General features: G+C 46.0%; 2 protein-coding genes across 3 annotated transcripts in view; one reads left to right on the top strand and one right to left on the bottom strand.

The window, feature by feature from the left end:
- LOC139384918 (DNA-directed RNA polymerases I, II, and III subunit RPABC5) overlaps window positions 1-18076 on the top strand; it is a 235138-nt gene that overhangs the window by 194827 nt on the left and 22235 nt on the right. The window lies entirely within an intron of this gene.
- LOC139384809 (diacylglycerol lipase-alpha-like) overlaps window positions 1-18076 on the bottom strand; it is a 43105-nt gene that overhangs the window by 8973 nt on the left and 16056 nt on the right. For both annotated transcript variants that reach the window (XM_071129702.1, XM_071129701.1), the window contains exons 2-18: window positions 16449-16550; window positions 16051-16262; window positions 13782-13883; window positions 13426-13564; window positions 13064-13151; window positions 12785-12919; window positions 12546-12623; window positions 12320-12444; window positions 11752-11902; window positions 10980-11063; window positions 7766-7843; window positions 7418-7498; window positions 6929-7071; window positions 5264-5332; window positions 5097-5169; window positions 2544-2752; window positions 195-321 (exon numbers count right to left, since the gene is read on the bottom strand). In XM_071129702.1, the coding sequence (XP_070985803.1) occupies window positions 195-321; window positions 2544-2752; window positions 5097-5169; window positions 5264-5332; window positions 6929-7071; window positions 7418-7498; window positions 7766-7843; window positions 10980-11063; window positions 11752-11902; window positions 12320-12444; window positions 12546-12623; window positions 12785-12919; window positions 13064-13151; window positions 13426-13564; window positions 13782-13883; window positions 16051-16262; window positions 16449-16543 (1989 nt within the window). In that variant the 5' untranslated portion in view covers window positions 16544-16550. The remainder of the gene's footprint in view (window positions 1-194; window positions 322-2543; window positions 2753-5096; window positions 5170-5263; window positions 5333-6928; window positions 7072-7417; window positions 7499-7765; window positions 7844-10979; window positions 11064-11751; window positions 11903-12319; window positions 12445-12545; window positions 12624-12784; window positions 12920-13063; window positions 13152-13425; window positions 13565-13781; window positions 13884-16050; window positions 16263-16448; window positions 16551-18076) is intronic.

Genomic DNA, 18076 nt, shown 5'->3' with positions numbered 1-18076 from the left:
GTTTGATTCATTGATATTTCCCTCAGTGCATTTCACCAGCGCTCCGATACCTTATTCTGTCACCTTCCCCAACAGAGCATCTGACCAGCACCCCTACACCTTCATTTTATCTACAGGAAACCTCCAGTCATCCCATCCAACACACAAAGGAAACCCAGACAGACATGGACAGTGTATCTATTATATTCACAGACCTTGTTGAGTCCCTCCATCACCATGTGAGGCATGTGCTCGTTTAGCATGGCAGGGGAGATGATGACCTCGTTGAAAGACTTGTTATCCCCCCAGAGAGCTGAGTAGGTGGGCTCCTCCTGTCCACAGCTACACACAGAGGGGCATGCTAAATTATATACGCAGCAAAATGATGTATACATGCACATTTATACCAAAAGTAATGTCTGAGTAAAGCCAGCCTTTTCCCTAGTACAGTTTCTATCCAATTAGCATTAAACATGTCACACTAGATGTGTACTAAACTGATTGGTAGTATACACTGTCCTCACCCACCTGGACTAAAGGAATGCATTTGTGAGGATGCTGTTCAACTAAAATACCGCTAAGCTCACCACAAAGCTCTCAGCCTTGGGACTGAACTCCTCCCTATGCAACTGGGTCCTGGACTACCTGACGGGCCGCCCCCAGGTGGTGAAGGTAGGCAACATCACCTCCTTCAAACTGATCCTCAACACGGGAGCCCCACAAGGGTGCGTCCTCAGTCCCCTACTGTACTCCTTGTATACCCACGACTGGGTGGCCTCACACAGTTCCAACTCCATCATCAAGTTCACTGACGACACAACAGTAGTAGGCCTTATTAACAACCATGACGAGACGGCTTACAGAGAGGAAGTAGGCATTCTGACGGTGTTTTGCTAGGTAAACAACCTCTCACTCAATGTCAGCAAAACAAAGGATCTAATTGTGGACTTCAGGAGGAACCAAGCTGGGCACACTCCCATCCTTATCAACAGGGCCGCCCTGGAGACGGTCAAAAACAAAGTTCCTCGGCGTAAGCATCTCCAAGGAGCTGAAATGGTCAAACCACACGGACACCGTGGTGAAAAAGCTTCGGCGCTTAAGATGGTGGAAAGGATAATTGATCTAGATCAAGAATCAGCCACCAATCTGTACACAAAATTCATCCACCTAAAACTTGAAAGCCTTTTACAGGACACTACTCATCCCCTTCACTCAAAACAGATAGATATGGGGACTCTTTTATACAACAGCCGTTAGGCTGTATAATAGATAGTCTGTTGGTCCCTCCAGTGTACAGCATATTGTACTTTCACTTTAAATGTGTAGCTAAATTAATATTTTTTTGTGGTTTCTGTGTTGTTTTATGTAAAGTATTTCTTTTTCAATAATAAAAAAATAAGTTTTATCCCCAATTTCTCCCCAATTTCATGGTATCCAATTGTCCTTCGTCGGGAGAGACGAAGGTCGAAAGCCATGCATCCTCCGAAACACAACCCAACCAAGCAGCACTGCTTCTTAACACAGCGCGCATCCAACCCGGAAGACAGCCACACCAATGTGTCGGAGGAAACACCGTGCACCTGGTGACCTTGGTTAGCGTGCACTGCGCCCGGCCCGCCACAGGAGTCGCTGTTGCGCGATGAGACAAGGATATCCCTACCGGCCAAACCCTCCCTAACCCGGACGACGCTAGGCCAATTGTGCATCGCCCCACGGACCTCCATCCCCCGGTCGTGGCACCGGGGAGGCCCTATGTAAAGTATTTTTAAGCACATGAGCAAACAAATCTCCCCCTCGTGGGGGATGGCACGACAGTGACTCTTCAACCTCAGGATGCTGAAGAAATTTGGCCTGTCCCCGAGGGCCCTCACAGTGTCCAACAGGAGCACCATCGAGAGCATACTGTTGGGTTGTATCAACACTGCCGCTGACTGCAAGGCTCTACAGAGGGTGGTATGCTCGGCCAAACGCACCATCAGGTGCATACTGCCTGCCCTCCAGGACACCTCCAACACAAAGTGTTACAGGAAGGCCAAGAAGGTCATCATGGACCTCAGCCACCCGAGCCACGGCCTGTTCTCCCCGATTTCAACACTCAATATAGGAGCATCATGGCAAAAACTGACAGACTGGCCAAGAGCTTCTACCTCCAGACCATCAGGCTGCTGAATAGCCACCACGAGGCAGCTACCTGCTCCCCCTGTCCCTCTCATGGCCCCCGGACTTCATTTTACCTCCCCCTCAACGGACATTTATCCGCCCACCCCTACCTCCCCCTCAAACCACAATGGACATTTCTCCTTGTTACTCACTCGTCACTCTATGGTGAAGTATCCTTGTTTACACACTTAACTACCTTTAACTGCTGCAGATGTATAGAATTTAAAACAAGCTGTGTGTCAATATACAGTATATGCCGTCCTGTGATCTTTTTCTATTCTATTTTGACTTTTTATTACTACTATATAAAGAGGATTCCACAGTACCCTGAAACGACATCTGTGACCCTGTGCATGTGACTAATAAACTTTCTTGTGCCATCATTGTAATGCCAGGGCTCTTACCATGTCTCTGAGGGGTGGTTGTGGACCACGTGGATGACCTTGCCCGGGGGGTAGAGGGGGGTGGAGGCTGACAGGGCGATGCTGAGATCACTGGGATGCAGCCAGAGACGGGTGCTGGGGGGCACGGGGGCTGTCTGGGGCTGGGGGCCGTCGTCCACAGGCAGCTCGGACTTAGGAATGCACTTAGTTCCCCCTGCAATGATCCTCCACTGGCAGGGAGATATCAGCAGTTACAACCTATACTGATAGCGGTTACAGGACAGTGTTGATGCTTCCTTTCTGTAGAATATACAGAGCTTGACCCCACACACACACACACACACACACTTTGCTATCTAATTGGAAATACAGTTAAAGTCGGAAGTTCACATACACCTTAGCCAAATACATTTAAACTCAGTTTGACAATTTCTGACATTGAATCCTAGTAAAGATTCCCTGTCTTAGGTCAGTTAGGATCACCACTATTTTAAGAATGTGAAATGTCAGAATAATAGTAGAGAGAAGGATTTGTTTCAGCTTTTAATTTTCATCACATTGCCAGGGGGTCAGAAGTTTACATACACTCAATTAGTATTTGGTAGCATTGCCTTGAAATTGTTTAACTTGGGTCAAACGTTTCAGGAAGCCTTCCACAGGCTTCCCACAATAAGTTGGGTGAATTTTGGCCCATTCCTCTTGACAGAGCTGGTGTAATTGAGTCAGGTTTGTGGGCCTCCTTGCTTGCACACGCTTTTTCAGTTCTGCCCACACATTTTCTATATGATTGAGGTCATGGTTTGTGATGGCCATACCTTGACTTTGTTGTCCTTAAGCCATTTTGCCACAACGTTGGAAGTATGCTTGGGGTCATTGTCCATTTGGAAGACCCATTTGCGACCAAGCTTCAACTTCCTGACTGATATCTTGAGATGTTACTTCAATATATCCACATAAATTTCCTCTCTCATGATGCCATCTATTTTGGGAAGTGCACCAGTCCCTCCTGCAGCAAAGCACCCCTACAACATGATGCTGCCTACCCCGTGCTTCACTGTTGGGATGGTGTTCTTCGGCTTGCAAGCCTCCCCCTTTTTCCTCCAAACATAATGATGGTCATTATGGCCAAACAGTTCTATTTTTGTTTCATCAGACCAGAGGACATTTATCCAAAAAGTCTGATCTTTGTCCCCTTGTGCAGTTGCAAACCGTAGTCTTGCTTTTTTATGGTGGTTTTGGAGCAGTGGCTTCTTCCATGCTGAGCGGCCTTTCAGGTTACGTCGATATAGGATTCGTTTTACTGTGGATATAGATAAGTTTGTACCGGTTTCCTCCAGCATCTTCACAAGGTCCTTTGCTGTTGTTCTGGGATTGATTTGTACTTTTCGCACCACAGTACTTTCATCTCTAGGAGACAGAACGTGTCTCCTTCCTGAGCGGTATAACGGCTGTGTGGTCCCATGGTGTTTATACTTGTGTACTATTGTTTGTACAGATGAACGTGGTACCTTCAGCCGTTTGGAAATTGCTCCCAAGGATGAACCAGACTTCTGGAGGTCTACAATTTTGTTTCAGAGGTCTTGGCTCATTTCTTTTGATTTTCCCATGATGTCAAGCAAAGAGGCACTGAGTTTGAAGGTAGGCCTTGAAATACATCCACAGGTCCACTCAAATGATGTCAATTAGCCTATCAGAAGCTTCTAAAGCCATGACATCATTTTCTGGAATTTTCCAAGCTGTTTAAAGGCACAGTCAACTTAGTGTATGTAAACTCTGACCCACTGGAATTGGGATACAGTGAATTATAAGTGAAATAATCTGTCTGTAAACAATTGTTGGAAAAATTACTTATGTCATGCACAAAGTAGATGTCCTAACTGACTTGCCAAAACTATAGTTTGTTAACAAGAAATGTGTGGAGTGGTTGAAAACCAAGTTAATGACTCCAACCTAAGTTTTATTTATTTTGTTTAACCTTTATTTAACCAGGAAGGGCTCATTGAGATTTAAAATCTCTTTTTCAAGAGCATCCTGGCCAAGATAGGCAGCACCAAGTCATTACAAAAATTACAGACAAACAACATGAACAACCTCAAGTAATCTAGTAAAAACCATAGAATTCACAAGAGTATAACAAAATCAAAAACAGCAAATTAAAAACGTTGACAGGTCAGGGAATCAGTCTCAATATCATTCATCAGTGATTTAAAAATACTCATCGGGACACGTTCTTCCAGTTTAAAATATTTTGTCAGACGTTCTAAGACGATGGCACAGAGTACATAAAAGCCCTTTTACCAAATTCAGTTCGGACATTTGGAACAGTTAGCAGGAAAAAGTCCAGCGAACGAAGAGAGTACCCACCACATTTCTGAACAATAAAAATGCCCAAATAAAAAGGTAGTAAACCCAAACTGGCTTTGTTAATAAAAGTATACCAGTGACTGAGCCTACAAGTGACTAGAGAAGGCCAGCCAACCCTGGTATACAAAGTGTAGTGGTGCGTAAGGGTTTTACAGTTTAAAATAAATCTATGTGTATGTAAACCTGCGACTTCAACTGTACATGCGCTACCTTGGGCTTGTCGCTCTTCTGTAAGACTTCCAGCAGGTGGCGCCGAAACCCCTCCAACTGAGAGAGACCGATCCTATGAGAGACAAACAGGAGAGAAATGAGTACAGCTGTACACCATGACAGATATGATACTTGAAATAGGTGGGGTTTCTACATAGATGACATACCTTGGGACAAGGTCCTTTCCCAAAACGACAGAAGTGACAAACTCTTTGGAGTACTCCATGGCATCCTCACTAGAAACAAAACGATGAGGAGAGTCAAATCAAATCTAATTTTATTGGTCACATAGACATATTTAGCAGATGTTACTGCGGGTGTAGCAAAATGCTTGTCAGAGACACAAAAAGTGAAAGAGGATGTGAAAAAAGGAAGAGCGGGTCAGAGTGTGATGTGTACCCTTCTCTTTCCCTCCATCACCACAAACTGTTGCTGCTGAATTTCCAACCAGATGTTTTCCACACACAAAAATCATGAGTCTGATCTCATTCCAACTGGATAAATAATTCAACATCTCTCCACAGCAAGCGTCGATGTGTAGAGGAATCAAGGCCAGCGATGAGTTGCCCTTCGATAAAAAGCATCCAAGATATCGACATCGGTGTTACAAACGGGATTGGGATCTAATCAATATCAATACATAAGATCAGAGACAAATAGACTTGATCACGAGACACGACTGACAAATATGAAGAAGATCTCAGCACAGAAAGCACTGGTGTATACAGAGATGGTGCTTCTGAGTTCCCTGCTTTATGCTATAACCTAGAAACTGGATGACTTGACAAAAGGCCTCTACCTCATCTGATGAGCAGAGATAATCTAGAACCAGTTCTAACCACAAATGACCTTCTCAGAACAGCACTGGACAGGCAGAGCACTGGAACATGTCCTATGTTCACACAACCTCTTTCACCATGATTTACATCGCAAATCCAGTATGAGGGGACTGGCAGCTTTAGAGATTATTCAGCTTTGCCACAAGGCAAAAAGAAACAAGCCCCATAATAGAGGCTAATATCTACTGAAAGAAACAAGCCCCATACTAGAGGCTAATATCTACTGAAAGAAACAAGCCCCATACTAGAGGCTAATATCTACTGAAAGAAACAAGCCCCATAATAGAGGCTAATATCTACTGAAAGAAACAAGCCCCATACTAGAGGCTAATATCTACTGAAAGAAACAAGCCCCATACTAGAGGCTAATATCTACTGAAAGAAACAAGCCCCATACTAGAGGCTAATATCTACTGAAAGAAACAAGCCCCATACTAGAGGCTAATATCTACTGAAAGAAACAAGCCCCATACTAGAGGCTAATATCTACTGAAAGAAACAAGCCCCATACTAGAGGCTAATATCTACTGAAAGAAACAAGCCCAATAATAGAGGCTAATATCTACTGAAAGAAACAAGTCCCATAATAGAGGCTAATATCTACTGAAAGAAACAAGCCCCATAATAGAGGCTAATATCTACTGAAAGAAACAAGCCCCATAATAGAGCCTTATATCTACTGAAAGAAACGAGCCCCATAATAGAGGCTAACATCTACTGAAAGACACACATGGACATGTTACACAGTGATCTTATGACGGTTGAAGGTGAGACGTTTCAGTGTGCGTGTTTAGTGTACTATCAGTAATTTAGTTCCCAATGCAATTCCAGCCTATACAAGCAATGGGATATGGATGTCTGATGCAAAGTTCTTGATCCGAGTAGGTCTTTGTGCTTTCTGTCCTGTTGCAATAGCTATAAGTGGCTTCAAGCAATGGGCCGAGCAAATAAATCTACCATATAGTTTGATGACATGATGAAGGCCATAGTTACCTCAGAAGGCCACCTGGTGGAGAGTAGGAGTAGCACTGCAGTGTGGGGTACTGGGGGCGGAGCAGGAAGGACAGGATGGCTGCAGTACCGGCACCAAGGGAGTGTCCCACTATCACCAGCCCGTAGTGCATGGTTCCCTTACCCTGAGAAAAACATTAGGTTTAGACTTGTACACACGCACACTCTTCTAATGCTCTGTTCCCATGAAAGTGTAAGTTACGTAAACATGTATTACATTTCAACCAATATACACAAATCCTTTCTACACAGATTAGAATTATACTCTTATACACATACACACACACACACACACCCCTAACCCCCCCCCCCCCCCCCCCACACACTTCAACAAAATCTTATATTTATTTTAATGCTCTGTTCCCATGAAAGTGTTAGTTAGACAAACGTATTACATTTCAACTAATATACACAAATCCTTTCTACCACACTCCACACTGAGACATATCCACATATTCATCACTCATGTACCAAATCTCTTCCAAAGGCTTGTGACAAGATCATTTCCTGCTCTAGTTTCTTCTTAATGTACTCTGCTGAGTAAACCATCCCCTGAGAGAAGAAGAGAGGAAGGGAGGAGAGAGGGAGAGGCAGACTGTTACATTCCATTCATCTTTGCTTCACTTCAGCCTCTATTAAATAATTTTAATCTACTAATTTTACATCTATAAATCATTCCACTTTTGAGAAGTGAAATGGCCCCTGCGCTTTGGGAGCATATTGGACCAATATCTCTTGGGGATGGCTTGTAAGAGGGTGAAGAGACACCCAAGGGAACCTTTGATATGACTAGTTCTGGCTGGGTGAGTGCATTCTGACCTTGTGGCCCAGCCAGTTTCCATGCTGCTCCTCCACTGGCAGACGCTCAGAGTCCCCTGTGAGATCCGTCAGGGCATCCTAACATAACACACACACACGCGAGAGAGAGAAAAAATATGTTATTATACTACTTCATGCACTTAAAGAGATTCTCTGGTACTTTTGTAAACTTTTTAGCCAGTAGTTCTGAAAGTAGCACTCACAAGCCAAAAGTGGTCCCTGAAAATTGTGTACTACTTCACGCGTGCAGATATGTGCACCATATCATTGCTCTCTGTCTCCCGGCAACCTCATTGGATTATACTGGGCAAGCCTATACTAGCTGTCACTCAGCGGCAGGTAGCCTTGCGGTTAGAGCTTCGGGACCGTAACCGAAAGGTTGCTTGTTCGAATCTCTGAGCTGGCAACGTGGAAAAATCTGCCCTTCTGCCCTTGAGCAAGGCAGATGTCAATTAAGGCAGCCACACGGCACCTCTCTGATTCAGTTGCTGGGTTGAATGCAGAAGACACATTTTGGTTGAATGCATTCAGTTGTGCCACGGACCCTTTCAAATGCGAGGGACTGTACTCATTGGCCAGAACTCGAATTGCTAGGGGGCTGGGCCACATTGGCATGGCACAGCTTGAAGAAAACAGTCGCTTTCAAACTAGGGATTTCGTGGCTAATTGAGGTATAACAGTAATTCTGCTCATAGATTATGCTATGCAACTACACATTGACACATCTAGACCAAAGTGTGAGGTTTAAAAAATACTTTCTTAGTTGCCGGAGCATAACTTTAAGTGGAGGAGGTGATAACAAAAGATGAAAGACAAGAGAGACAGTGTGTGTGAGAGAGAGAGAGAGAGAGAGAGAGACAGTGTGTGTGTGAGAGAGAGCGAGAGAGAGAGAGAGACAGAGAGACAGAGAGACAGTGTGTGTGTGTGTGTGAGAGAGACAGAGAGACAGTGTGTGTGTGTGAGAGAGAGAGACAGAGAGACCGTGTGTGTGCGAGAGAAAGAGCGAGAGAGACCGTGTGTGTGTGAGAGAAAGAGCGAGAGAGACCGTGTGTGTGTGTGAGAGAAAGAGCGAGAGAGACCGTGTGTGTGTGTGAGAGAAAGAGCGAGAGAGACCGTGTGTGTGTGTGAGAGAAAGAGCGAGAGAGACCGTGTGTGTGTGTGAGAGAAAGAGCGAGAGAGACCGTGTGTGTGTGAGAGAAAGAGCGAGAGAGACCGTGTGTGTGTGAGAGAAAGAGCGAGAGAGACCGTGTGTGTGTGTGAGAGAGAGAGAGAGAGAGACAGAGAGACCGTGTGTGTGTGTGAGCGAGAGCGAGAGAGACAGAGAGCGAGAGAGACAGAGCGAGAGAGACAGAGCGAGTGAGCGAGAGAGACAGAGCGAGAGAGCAAGAGAGACAGACAGAGAGCGAGAGAGACAGACAGAGAGCGAGAGAGACAGACAGAGAGCGAGAGAGACAGACAGAGAGAGCGAGAGAGACAGACAGAGAGAGCGAGAGAGACAGACAGAGAGAGCGAGAGAGACAGACAGAGAGAGCGAGAGAGACAGACAGAGAGAGCGAGAGAGACAGACAGAGAGAGCGAGAGAGACAGACAGAGAGAGCGAGAGAGACAGACAGAGAGAGCGAGAGAGACAGACAGAGAGAGCGAGAGAGACAGACAGAGAGAGCGAGAGAGACAGACAGAGAGAGCGAGAGAGACAGACAGAGAGAGCGAGAGAGACAGACAGAGAGAGCGAGAGAGACAGACAGAGAGCGAGAGAGACAGACAGAGAGAGCGAGAGAGACAGACAGAGAGCGAGAGAGACAGACAGAGAGCGAGAGAGACAGACAGAGAGCGAGAGAGACAGACAGAGAGCGAGAGAGACAGACAGAGAGCGAGAGAGACAGAGGGCGAGAGAGACAGAGGGCGAGAGAGACAGAGGGCGAGAGAGACAGAGGGAGAGAGACAGAGCGAGTGAGCGAGAGAGACAGAGCGAGAGAGCAAGAGAGACAGACAGAGAGCGAGAGAGACAGACAGAGAGCGAGAGAGACAGACAGAGAGCGAGAGAGACAGACAGAGAGCGAGAGAGACAGACAGAGAGCGAGAGAGACAGACAGAGAGAGCGAGAGAGACAGACAGAGAGAGCGAGAGAGACAGACAGAGAGAGCGAGAGAGACAGACAGAGAGAGCGAGAGAGACAGACAGAGAGAGCGAGAGAGACAGACAGAGAGAGCGAGAGAGACAGACAGAGAGAGCGAGAGAGACAGACAGAGAGAGCGAGAGAGACAGACAGAGAGAGCGAGAGAGACAGACAGAGAGAGCGAGAGAGACAGACAGAGAGAGCGAGAGAGACAGACAGAGAGCGAGAGAGACAGACAGAGAGAGCGAGAGAGACAGACAGAGAGCGAGAGAGACAGACAGAGAGCGAGAGAGACAGACAGAGAGCGAGAGAGACAGACAGAGAGCGAGAGAGACAGAGGGCGAGAGAGACAGAGGGCGAGAGAGACAGAGGGCGAGAGAGACAGAGAGCGAGAGAGACAGAGAGCGAGAGAGACAGAGAGCGAGAGCTCTATTTCCTCAAGTAAAGAAAAAACTATTTTGATGTGAGAAAAATAACTGACATTTTAAATAGATGGGTTGACACATATTCGAGGGGAGTTCTGAATACTGCTAGCAAGTGCAACACATTCTCTTCCTGCTCCAGTTAAATAATAGTCTCCTTTCCTTGGACACTAAGAAAAGTTACCTCATAAATTATAAAGTATAGTGATTTTACAGTACTTGAACAAAATTGAGCCCATAGAATGTTTAGCCAACAAGAGAGGGGGTGTGGGAGTTCAGTTGAAGACGGAGACTTCATGGGAATTTCATGTCATAGAACTGTGAGGAATTTAACTTCACTGAAAGTCGTTGTATTGCATAACATTGTATTGTGCTCCATGATTGACTGACATGGACTTTGGTGACTATCTGGTCATTCACTTGTGAGTCATCGTCTGTATCCCAAATAGCACCTTTTGACCTATATAGTGGACTCTGTAGGTTGTTGCAGTCTTTTTGGGAGATGCCATCACCCTCTCTCCATTTTTAAACACTACATGCACAACATTGACCAGAAGCTCTTGTCAAAAGTGTTGCAATAAATAGGGAATAGATTGCCATTTGGGACACAACCATGGTAGTTAGATGACTCTCTGGTCAGTCACTTGTGAGTCATTGGTTTGTCACTGTGTCTTACTTTGGGGGACAGGGTTCCTCGAATGCTGATGACAACTTTCTTTTTCCCATGATCCACAGCCACAAAGAAAGGTGTCTCGTAAACCTATGAAGGGGAGAAAGAGAATAGTGAGAGGCAGCAGTTAAATCTATTTATTTTGGTTGCACACATCAATCAAAGACATCGCAGAAGAAACAGCCAAGGACTATAATGTTGACTTCCATCATGGAGTGTCCTGGCCTAACTCCCTCTGTGATGAGTCTGCAGAGTCCAGACCCTCCACTCTTCTGCTAGCTAGCCTGCATGGTGTGGTTTAATGGATGGAAAATCAGACTTGGCCCAGTTAACAGAGAAGTCTGCTTTACAAATCAGTGTGTTTTGAGTGCTCTCTTTCTCGCTACGGCAACGTCCCTCTGCAAACGGAAAATAATTAACAGGTGTAATATTTTGGATGTGATTGGGATAGAATTTGTTCAGTCAGCCACTTGGCAGTGTGATTTACTTCCCTTGGTACAGAGCAATATAAGGTGTTATATTACATATACTGTATTATTGAGGGAACTAAGTGCAATATATCATTTAGGAATCATTTAAAGAAACAATTCCAAGGAGAGTGATTCAGCAGATTGTTGACTGACAGACAATATGACAAATCACACACCTGTTCATCTGTACTTTGCAAATTGCTTCTACTAACACTGCATGTTGTATCTTCCGTATTCTACTCATGCCTGGTAATTGTCCAGACTGACCCCTGACCTCTAAGTCTGTCACGCGTCCATTTGGTACTCACCGCGTCGTGCCAGGATGTGTAGACAACGTGGACCTGCTTCAGCTCTCTGTCCAGGAAGTGGCGGCGGATAGCCAGGACGTTACAGCCACAACAGTTATCCTCCTCCACTGTCACTGTCTGGGACAGCCTAGAGCCAGACCCTGATGTACAGCTGAGAGAGAGATGGAGGGAGGGAGAGAGAGAGAGAGAGTAGTGGACAGACACAAAGAGACGAGAGAGGAAAATGGAGAGAGGAAGAGAGAGAGCGAGATGGAGAGATTACTACAATAGGTCCTTAGATTGAGTGTGTGAGTCTAAAACACAAACATATCTGTGTGATTCAGTGTATTTAGGTCTTTGTATCACTAGTCAAGTGGTTAGTGCGTGGGTCAGTGTTTTGTCTGAACAGTGGAGTGGAACACGCTGTGTGTCAGTGCTCCATTGTTTGTTTACCCACTGTGTCAGAGAGTGGGGTCTGACCAGAGTGTTATTGTCCCAGTGGATTACCACTTTGTCAATACTGATGAATGTGAAATGTGAAACCGGTATAAGTGCATGGGATGGGAGGGAGGCAGGCAGGCAGACTTACTGGCAGGAGCTGGCCAGGCGGCACAGCCCACAGGCAGGCTTCCTTATCAGGTACATGGGCCAGCCATACGCTGCCAGGGCAAACAGCATGTAGTAACACACCTCCTTGTACATGCCCATCTCCGTCTGAGGGACACACACACAATGTTAAAAATACATCCAAAACAGAGACAGAGGCTACACCGCTGCCTTAGAGGTTCAATATAAATACACAAACACACACTCACCGAGTTCTTAAGGTCCAGGTATTTGGTGTTGCGAGTTACAGGCATTCCAGATAAGAAGGCTAAAATGTCATTGTTGGCCTGAGGGAGAAAAACAACAATTTCACACATTGGAATATACAGTACTAGTAAGACCATGTCAAACATATAACACACACAGGCCCTCCAACTCTGTTAGCATTTTACCTATCCCCCCATCCCTCTCTCTTTCTCTCTCCACCTTGGTCCCCATCCCCTGTTACCTGGTCCAGGATGGCACCTCTGTTAGACCTCTGTCTCTGGCGAAGCAGCACCAGGCCAGCTATGATGTCACTAGGCACAATGTCCAGATCTCTGAAGAACTCTGCAAACAGGCTGGCCACCTCGGAATACGCATCCTAACGGGAGAGGAGAGATAGAGGTTGAACCATGAATAACCACAAGAACAGATCCTAACCACAACCATTGCTTCTCACTGAATAAATTGTATCATGCAGGAAGTTGGGTGACAGATAGAGGAAAAATAATGATATTTCCCTCACAGACTGTGTGTCCTGGGCTCGGGTGCAGCACATGAAGAACTTCAGTCTCCTGCTCCAGCTGCTGGCTTGGCCCTCCTCTAGCCGGTGTCTGAGGAAGGGAGGCACAGCAGGATGGTTACCTTAGTGTGCTGTGCTGGGTGTGGACAGAGTAGGGCAGAGAGGGTAGTAGTGTGTAGGGCAGACGGTAGTAGTGTGTAGGGAAGAGGGTACCAACCTGAGGGTGCAGGTGGTATACTCTGTAGAGATGGTAGTGTGTAGGGCAGAGGGTACCAACCTGAGGGTTTAAAGATGGTAGTGTGTAGGGCAGATCGTACCAACCTAAGGGTGTACAGACGGTAGTATGCAGGGAAGAGGGTACCAACCTGAGGGTGTAGGTGGTGAGGTTGCGTTGGCGTCGCCGGGTGGCTTTCAGTTTGACAAAGGTGCGCCCCGTGGGGTCAAAGGTACACATGAGGGTGAAGCACACGCTGAAAATCACCAGCCAATTGCACACTACAATCCCTGGGGGAGACAGGGAGGAGAAAGGATAGTTTTGATATATTGTGATCTTGATAACTAACCACGCAAATGTGTAAGAAAAGCGAAACATGCCCATGGGCATTTCTACTCCATTACTTTGTTTTACAAGTCCGTCCTGGTTCTTCTTTGAAGATTACTCTAGTCTAAAACATGCTTACTCCATTGATTGCTGCTCCCTCATACTCCCTCTCGAACTCACCCAAAGCAAGGTTCTTGGCAGTGACATCAGAGCACGGTTGGTAGTATTGGAAAAGCCAGGCGATCCCCACCACTGCATATACCAACTCCACCAACAAGATGGCTGAAAGAGAAAGCAGGGAGGAAGAGAGGGAAGTGAAACACAGGGAAACAACATGACTCAATATTGTGAAATTAGACAGGATATTCTGAGAACAGGTTGAGTATACAGCCTTAGGGAAGTAAAAAATAAAAACAAATGCATAAAAAAATATGAAAAAAACGAAATACCTTATTTACAGTTGAAGTCGGAAGTTGACATACACTTAGGTTGGAGTCATTAAAACTCGTTTCTCAACCACTCCACAAATGTCTTGTTAACAAACTATAGTTTTGGCAAGTCGGTTAGGACATCTACTTTGTGCATGACAAGTAATTTTTCCAACAATTGTTTACAGACAGATTATTTCACTTATAATTCACTGTATCACAATTCCAGTGGGTCAGAAGTTGACTGTGCCTTTAAACAGCCTGGAAAATTCCAGAAAATTATGTCATGGCTTTAGAAGCTTCTGATAGGCTAATTGACATTATTTGAGTCAATTGGAGGTGTACCTGTGGATGTATTTCAAGGCCTACCTTCAAACTCAGTGCCTCTTTGCTTGACATCATGGGAAAATCAAAAGAAATGAGCCAAGACCTCAAACAAAATTGTAGACCACCACAGGTCTGGTTCATCCTTGGGAGAAATTTCCAAACACCTGAAGGTACCACGTTCATCTGTACAATAGTACGCAAGTATAAACACCATGGGACCACGCAGCCATCATACCGCTCAGTAAGGAGATGCGCTCTGTCTCCTAGAGATTAACATACTTTGGTGTGAAAGGTACAAATCAATCCCAGAACAACAGCAAAGGAGCCTGTGAAGATGCTGGAGGAAACAGGTACAAAAGTATCTATATCCACAGTAAAACGAGTCCTATAATCGACATAACCTGAAAGGCCGCTTAGCATGGAAGAAGCCACTGCTCCAAAACAGACATAAAAAAGCCAGACTACGGTTTGCAACTGCACATGGGAACAAAGATCGTACTTTTTGGAGAAATGTCCTCTGGTCTGATGAAACAAAAATAGAACTGTTTGGCAATAATGACCATCGTTATGGTTTGAGGAAAAAGGGGGAGGCTTGCAAGCCGAAGAACACCATCCCAACAGTGAAGCACGGGAGTGGCAGCATCATGTTGTGGGGGTGCTTTGCTGCAGGAAGGACTGGTGCACTTCACAAAATAGATGGCATCATGAGGGAGGAAAATTATGAGGATATATTGAAGCAACATCTCAAGATATCAGTCAGGAAGTTGAAGCTTGGTCGCAAATGGGTCTTCCAAATGGACAATGACCCCAAGCATACTTCCAAAGTTGTGGCAAAATGGCTTAAGGACAACAAAGTCAAGGTATTGGAGTGGCCATCAGAAAGCCCCGACCTCTAGCCCATAGAAAATGTGTGGGCAGAACTGAAAAAGCGTGTGCGAGCAAGGAGGCCTACAAACCTGAATCAGTTACACCAGCTCTGTCAGGAGGAATGGGACGGCTTCCCGGGTGGCGCAGTGGTTAAGGGCGCTGTACTGCAGCGCCAGCTGTGCCATCAGAGTCCCTGGGTTCGCGCCCAGGCTCTGTCGTAACCGGCCGCGACCGGGAGGTCCGTGGGGCGACGCACAATTGGCCTAGCGTCGTCCGGGTTAGGGAGGGCTTGGTCGGTAGGGATGTCCTTGTCTCATCGCGCACCAGCGACTCCTGTGGCGGGCCGGGTGCAGTGCGCGCTAAGAAGCAGTACTGCTGGCTGGGTTGTGTATCGGAGGACGCATGACTTTCAACCTTCGTCTCTCCCGAGCCCGTACGGAAGTTGTAGCGATGAGACAAGATAGTAGCTACTACAACAATTGGATACCACGAAATTGGGGAGAAAAAGGGGTAAAAAATTTAATAAAATAATAAAATAAAAAAAGAGGAATGGGACAAAATTCACCCAATTTATTGTGGGAAGCTTGTGGAAGGCTACCCGAAATGTTTGACCCAAGTTAAACAATTTCAAAGCAATGTTACCAAATACCAATTGAGTGTGTATGTAAACTTCTGACCCACTGGGAATGTGATGAAATAAACAAAAGCCAAAATAAATCACTCTACTATTATTCTGACATTTCACATTCTCTCTTTAATGACTGTTTAATGACTTCCGACTTCAACTGTATATAGTGTATCTGTGATAACATGCGGGTGTGTCTTACCTAGTCGTATGTAGATGACATATTGCACAGCTTCTCTGGGCTGTGTGTAGAGGATGCTGCCTCTCATACTCAGCCATATGATGGCGCTCTCACAGATCAGGCAGCTGACCAAGATGCCCAGGTACCCCCGGCCATGGTCCACCAGGGTGACCGAGCAGGACTGGTCCGAGCCATAGGGCAGGCCGAACAGAACCACAGACAGAACCACCAGCCTGGGAGGGGGAGGGAGGGGCATGGTCACAATAATGACACACCCATGGTTCAGACAACATTTTGGGGGGGTAAGTATTCCATCTCATATATAGCTTCATACATTTAGCTTGGTGCGGGGACTCCTGACCAAAGACAGACACAGGAACATACACTCACAGAGAAAAACATCCAAACGCAGTGCTCACCAGATGCAGTGCAGTAGAAAGAGGAAGAGGGCGGGCAGCACTAGGTCATCACTGCCAACTGACCAGCGCCGCCGAAACATCACCATACCAGGCATCACTGCCCTGTGAGGGAAAGAGGAAGAAAACAGCAAGTTACGACACAAATCTTTACAACCTTGAACAAAAGAGAGCTTAAAATAGTGGTTAAACACACACCCTTGGCTTTAATAAATCCTGCCCACAGTACCCAGCATCGCTGCCCTCTGAGAAAGCAAGAGGAAGAGAGGACGAGAAATAAAAAGTGTCCACATCATGGTGTGATCAAAGGCCAGACCCTCTTTCCCCACTGACCAGCTTTCATAATAGCCAAGACTTCCTCAAAGCTCTGCTGCATCAGTCAGACTATAGCAGAACTATCAGTACGCTCTGTTTCTCCTCACAATTGAAGCTCTCCAGATGGAAAGAGAGAGGTGAAATTGAAATATGGAGGGAGAGAGAGTGTAAGAGGGGGGAGGGAAGGAGACAGTGGGGTAAAGGCTAAAATAGTTTGTGGACAACGTGGACCAGGTAATGAGTGAGGGTGTGAGAGAGGACTTGTTTTGATGGGTCTGTTCGTTACCATATGCTCTGGCAACGTGAACACCACTTTCATTCTTCCCTTCCCTTTATCCAAAAGGGCAGTCGAAAACAAGTCAAGTGCCTTAGGCCTAGATTGATCTGAAGTACAAGAGCGGGAGAGCGTGAGGGATCTGGAGATGTGGCTAGCCTTAGCCTATAGTGGTATACCATTAGCATATTTTGTAAAAACAGAAGCAAAGCCCACTGTCACAAAACACATGGGTAGCAGATGGTTAAAACCGTGTAAGGAACGCCTAGTGTGACAGTGTGCCAAGTTTGTGACTCTCATTTTATAGAGAACTTAACTATAGGGTGGGGGCAGGGATTCTAAAACGGGATAAAGTCGGCAACTACATATTCCATGATTTTCAAGACAACTATGTCTAGTATGCTTCAATAAAGGCTGGCTAAACACAGTGTTACAGGTCTATATGGTCTCACTACAGATTAGGACAACATTACTGCTCTGCCACCCCGGTCGCCGGCTGCCACATGGCTTCCTGTGGGTGTGACTCACATTATAAAGAAGGAAGGAGGAGGGGAACGAGAGAAGAGGGAAAAAAAGGAATAAGAGAGTAAACCCCTTGTCATTTAGGCCAAAACAAAATTAGACTAATGAAATATAGCAGGTCCCACAATGCAGGAGGCCTCTCCTCCACCACTTGAGACAGTGACGTCATCACTCCAAACCTGACCCTCCTCTCCTCCAGGCCGTGTGTTATAGCCTAGATACAGGTTGCAGTCCCCATGGGGAGCTTACCAGTGGAACACACTACCACTTTAATTGGAAAGGCTATAGTAATAGGATCAGTGAAGCAGCACACTCTCCCATACCAATAAGACCATGTGTTTTTATTGAATCTGATTAGGCCTAGATTTAGAAATGTCTGGGACAGGTATTGATGGAGGAGATGGCTCCCAGGTGGCGCAGCAGTCCAAGGCACTGCATGTCAGTGCTAGAGGTGTCACTACAGACACCCTGTTTCGAATCCAGGCTGTATCACAACCGGATGTGATTGGGAGTCCAATAG

Source organism: Oncorhynchus clarkii, chromosome 26, assembly GCF_045791955.1.
Source record: "Oncorhynchus clarkii lewisi isolate Uvic-CL-2024 chromosome 26, UVic_Ocla_1.0, whole genome shotgun sequence".
NCBI classification, from domain to species: Eukaryota; Metazoa; Chordata; class Actinopteri; order Salmoniformes; family Salmonidae; genus Oncorhynchus; species Oncorhynchus clarkii.
Note: the sequence above shows the minus strand (reverse complement) of the source record. Positions and strands in the feature narration are given on the sequence as shown.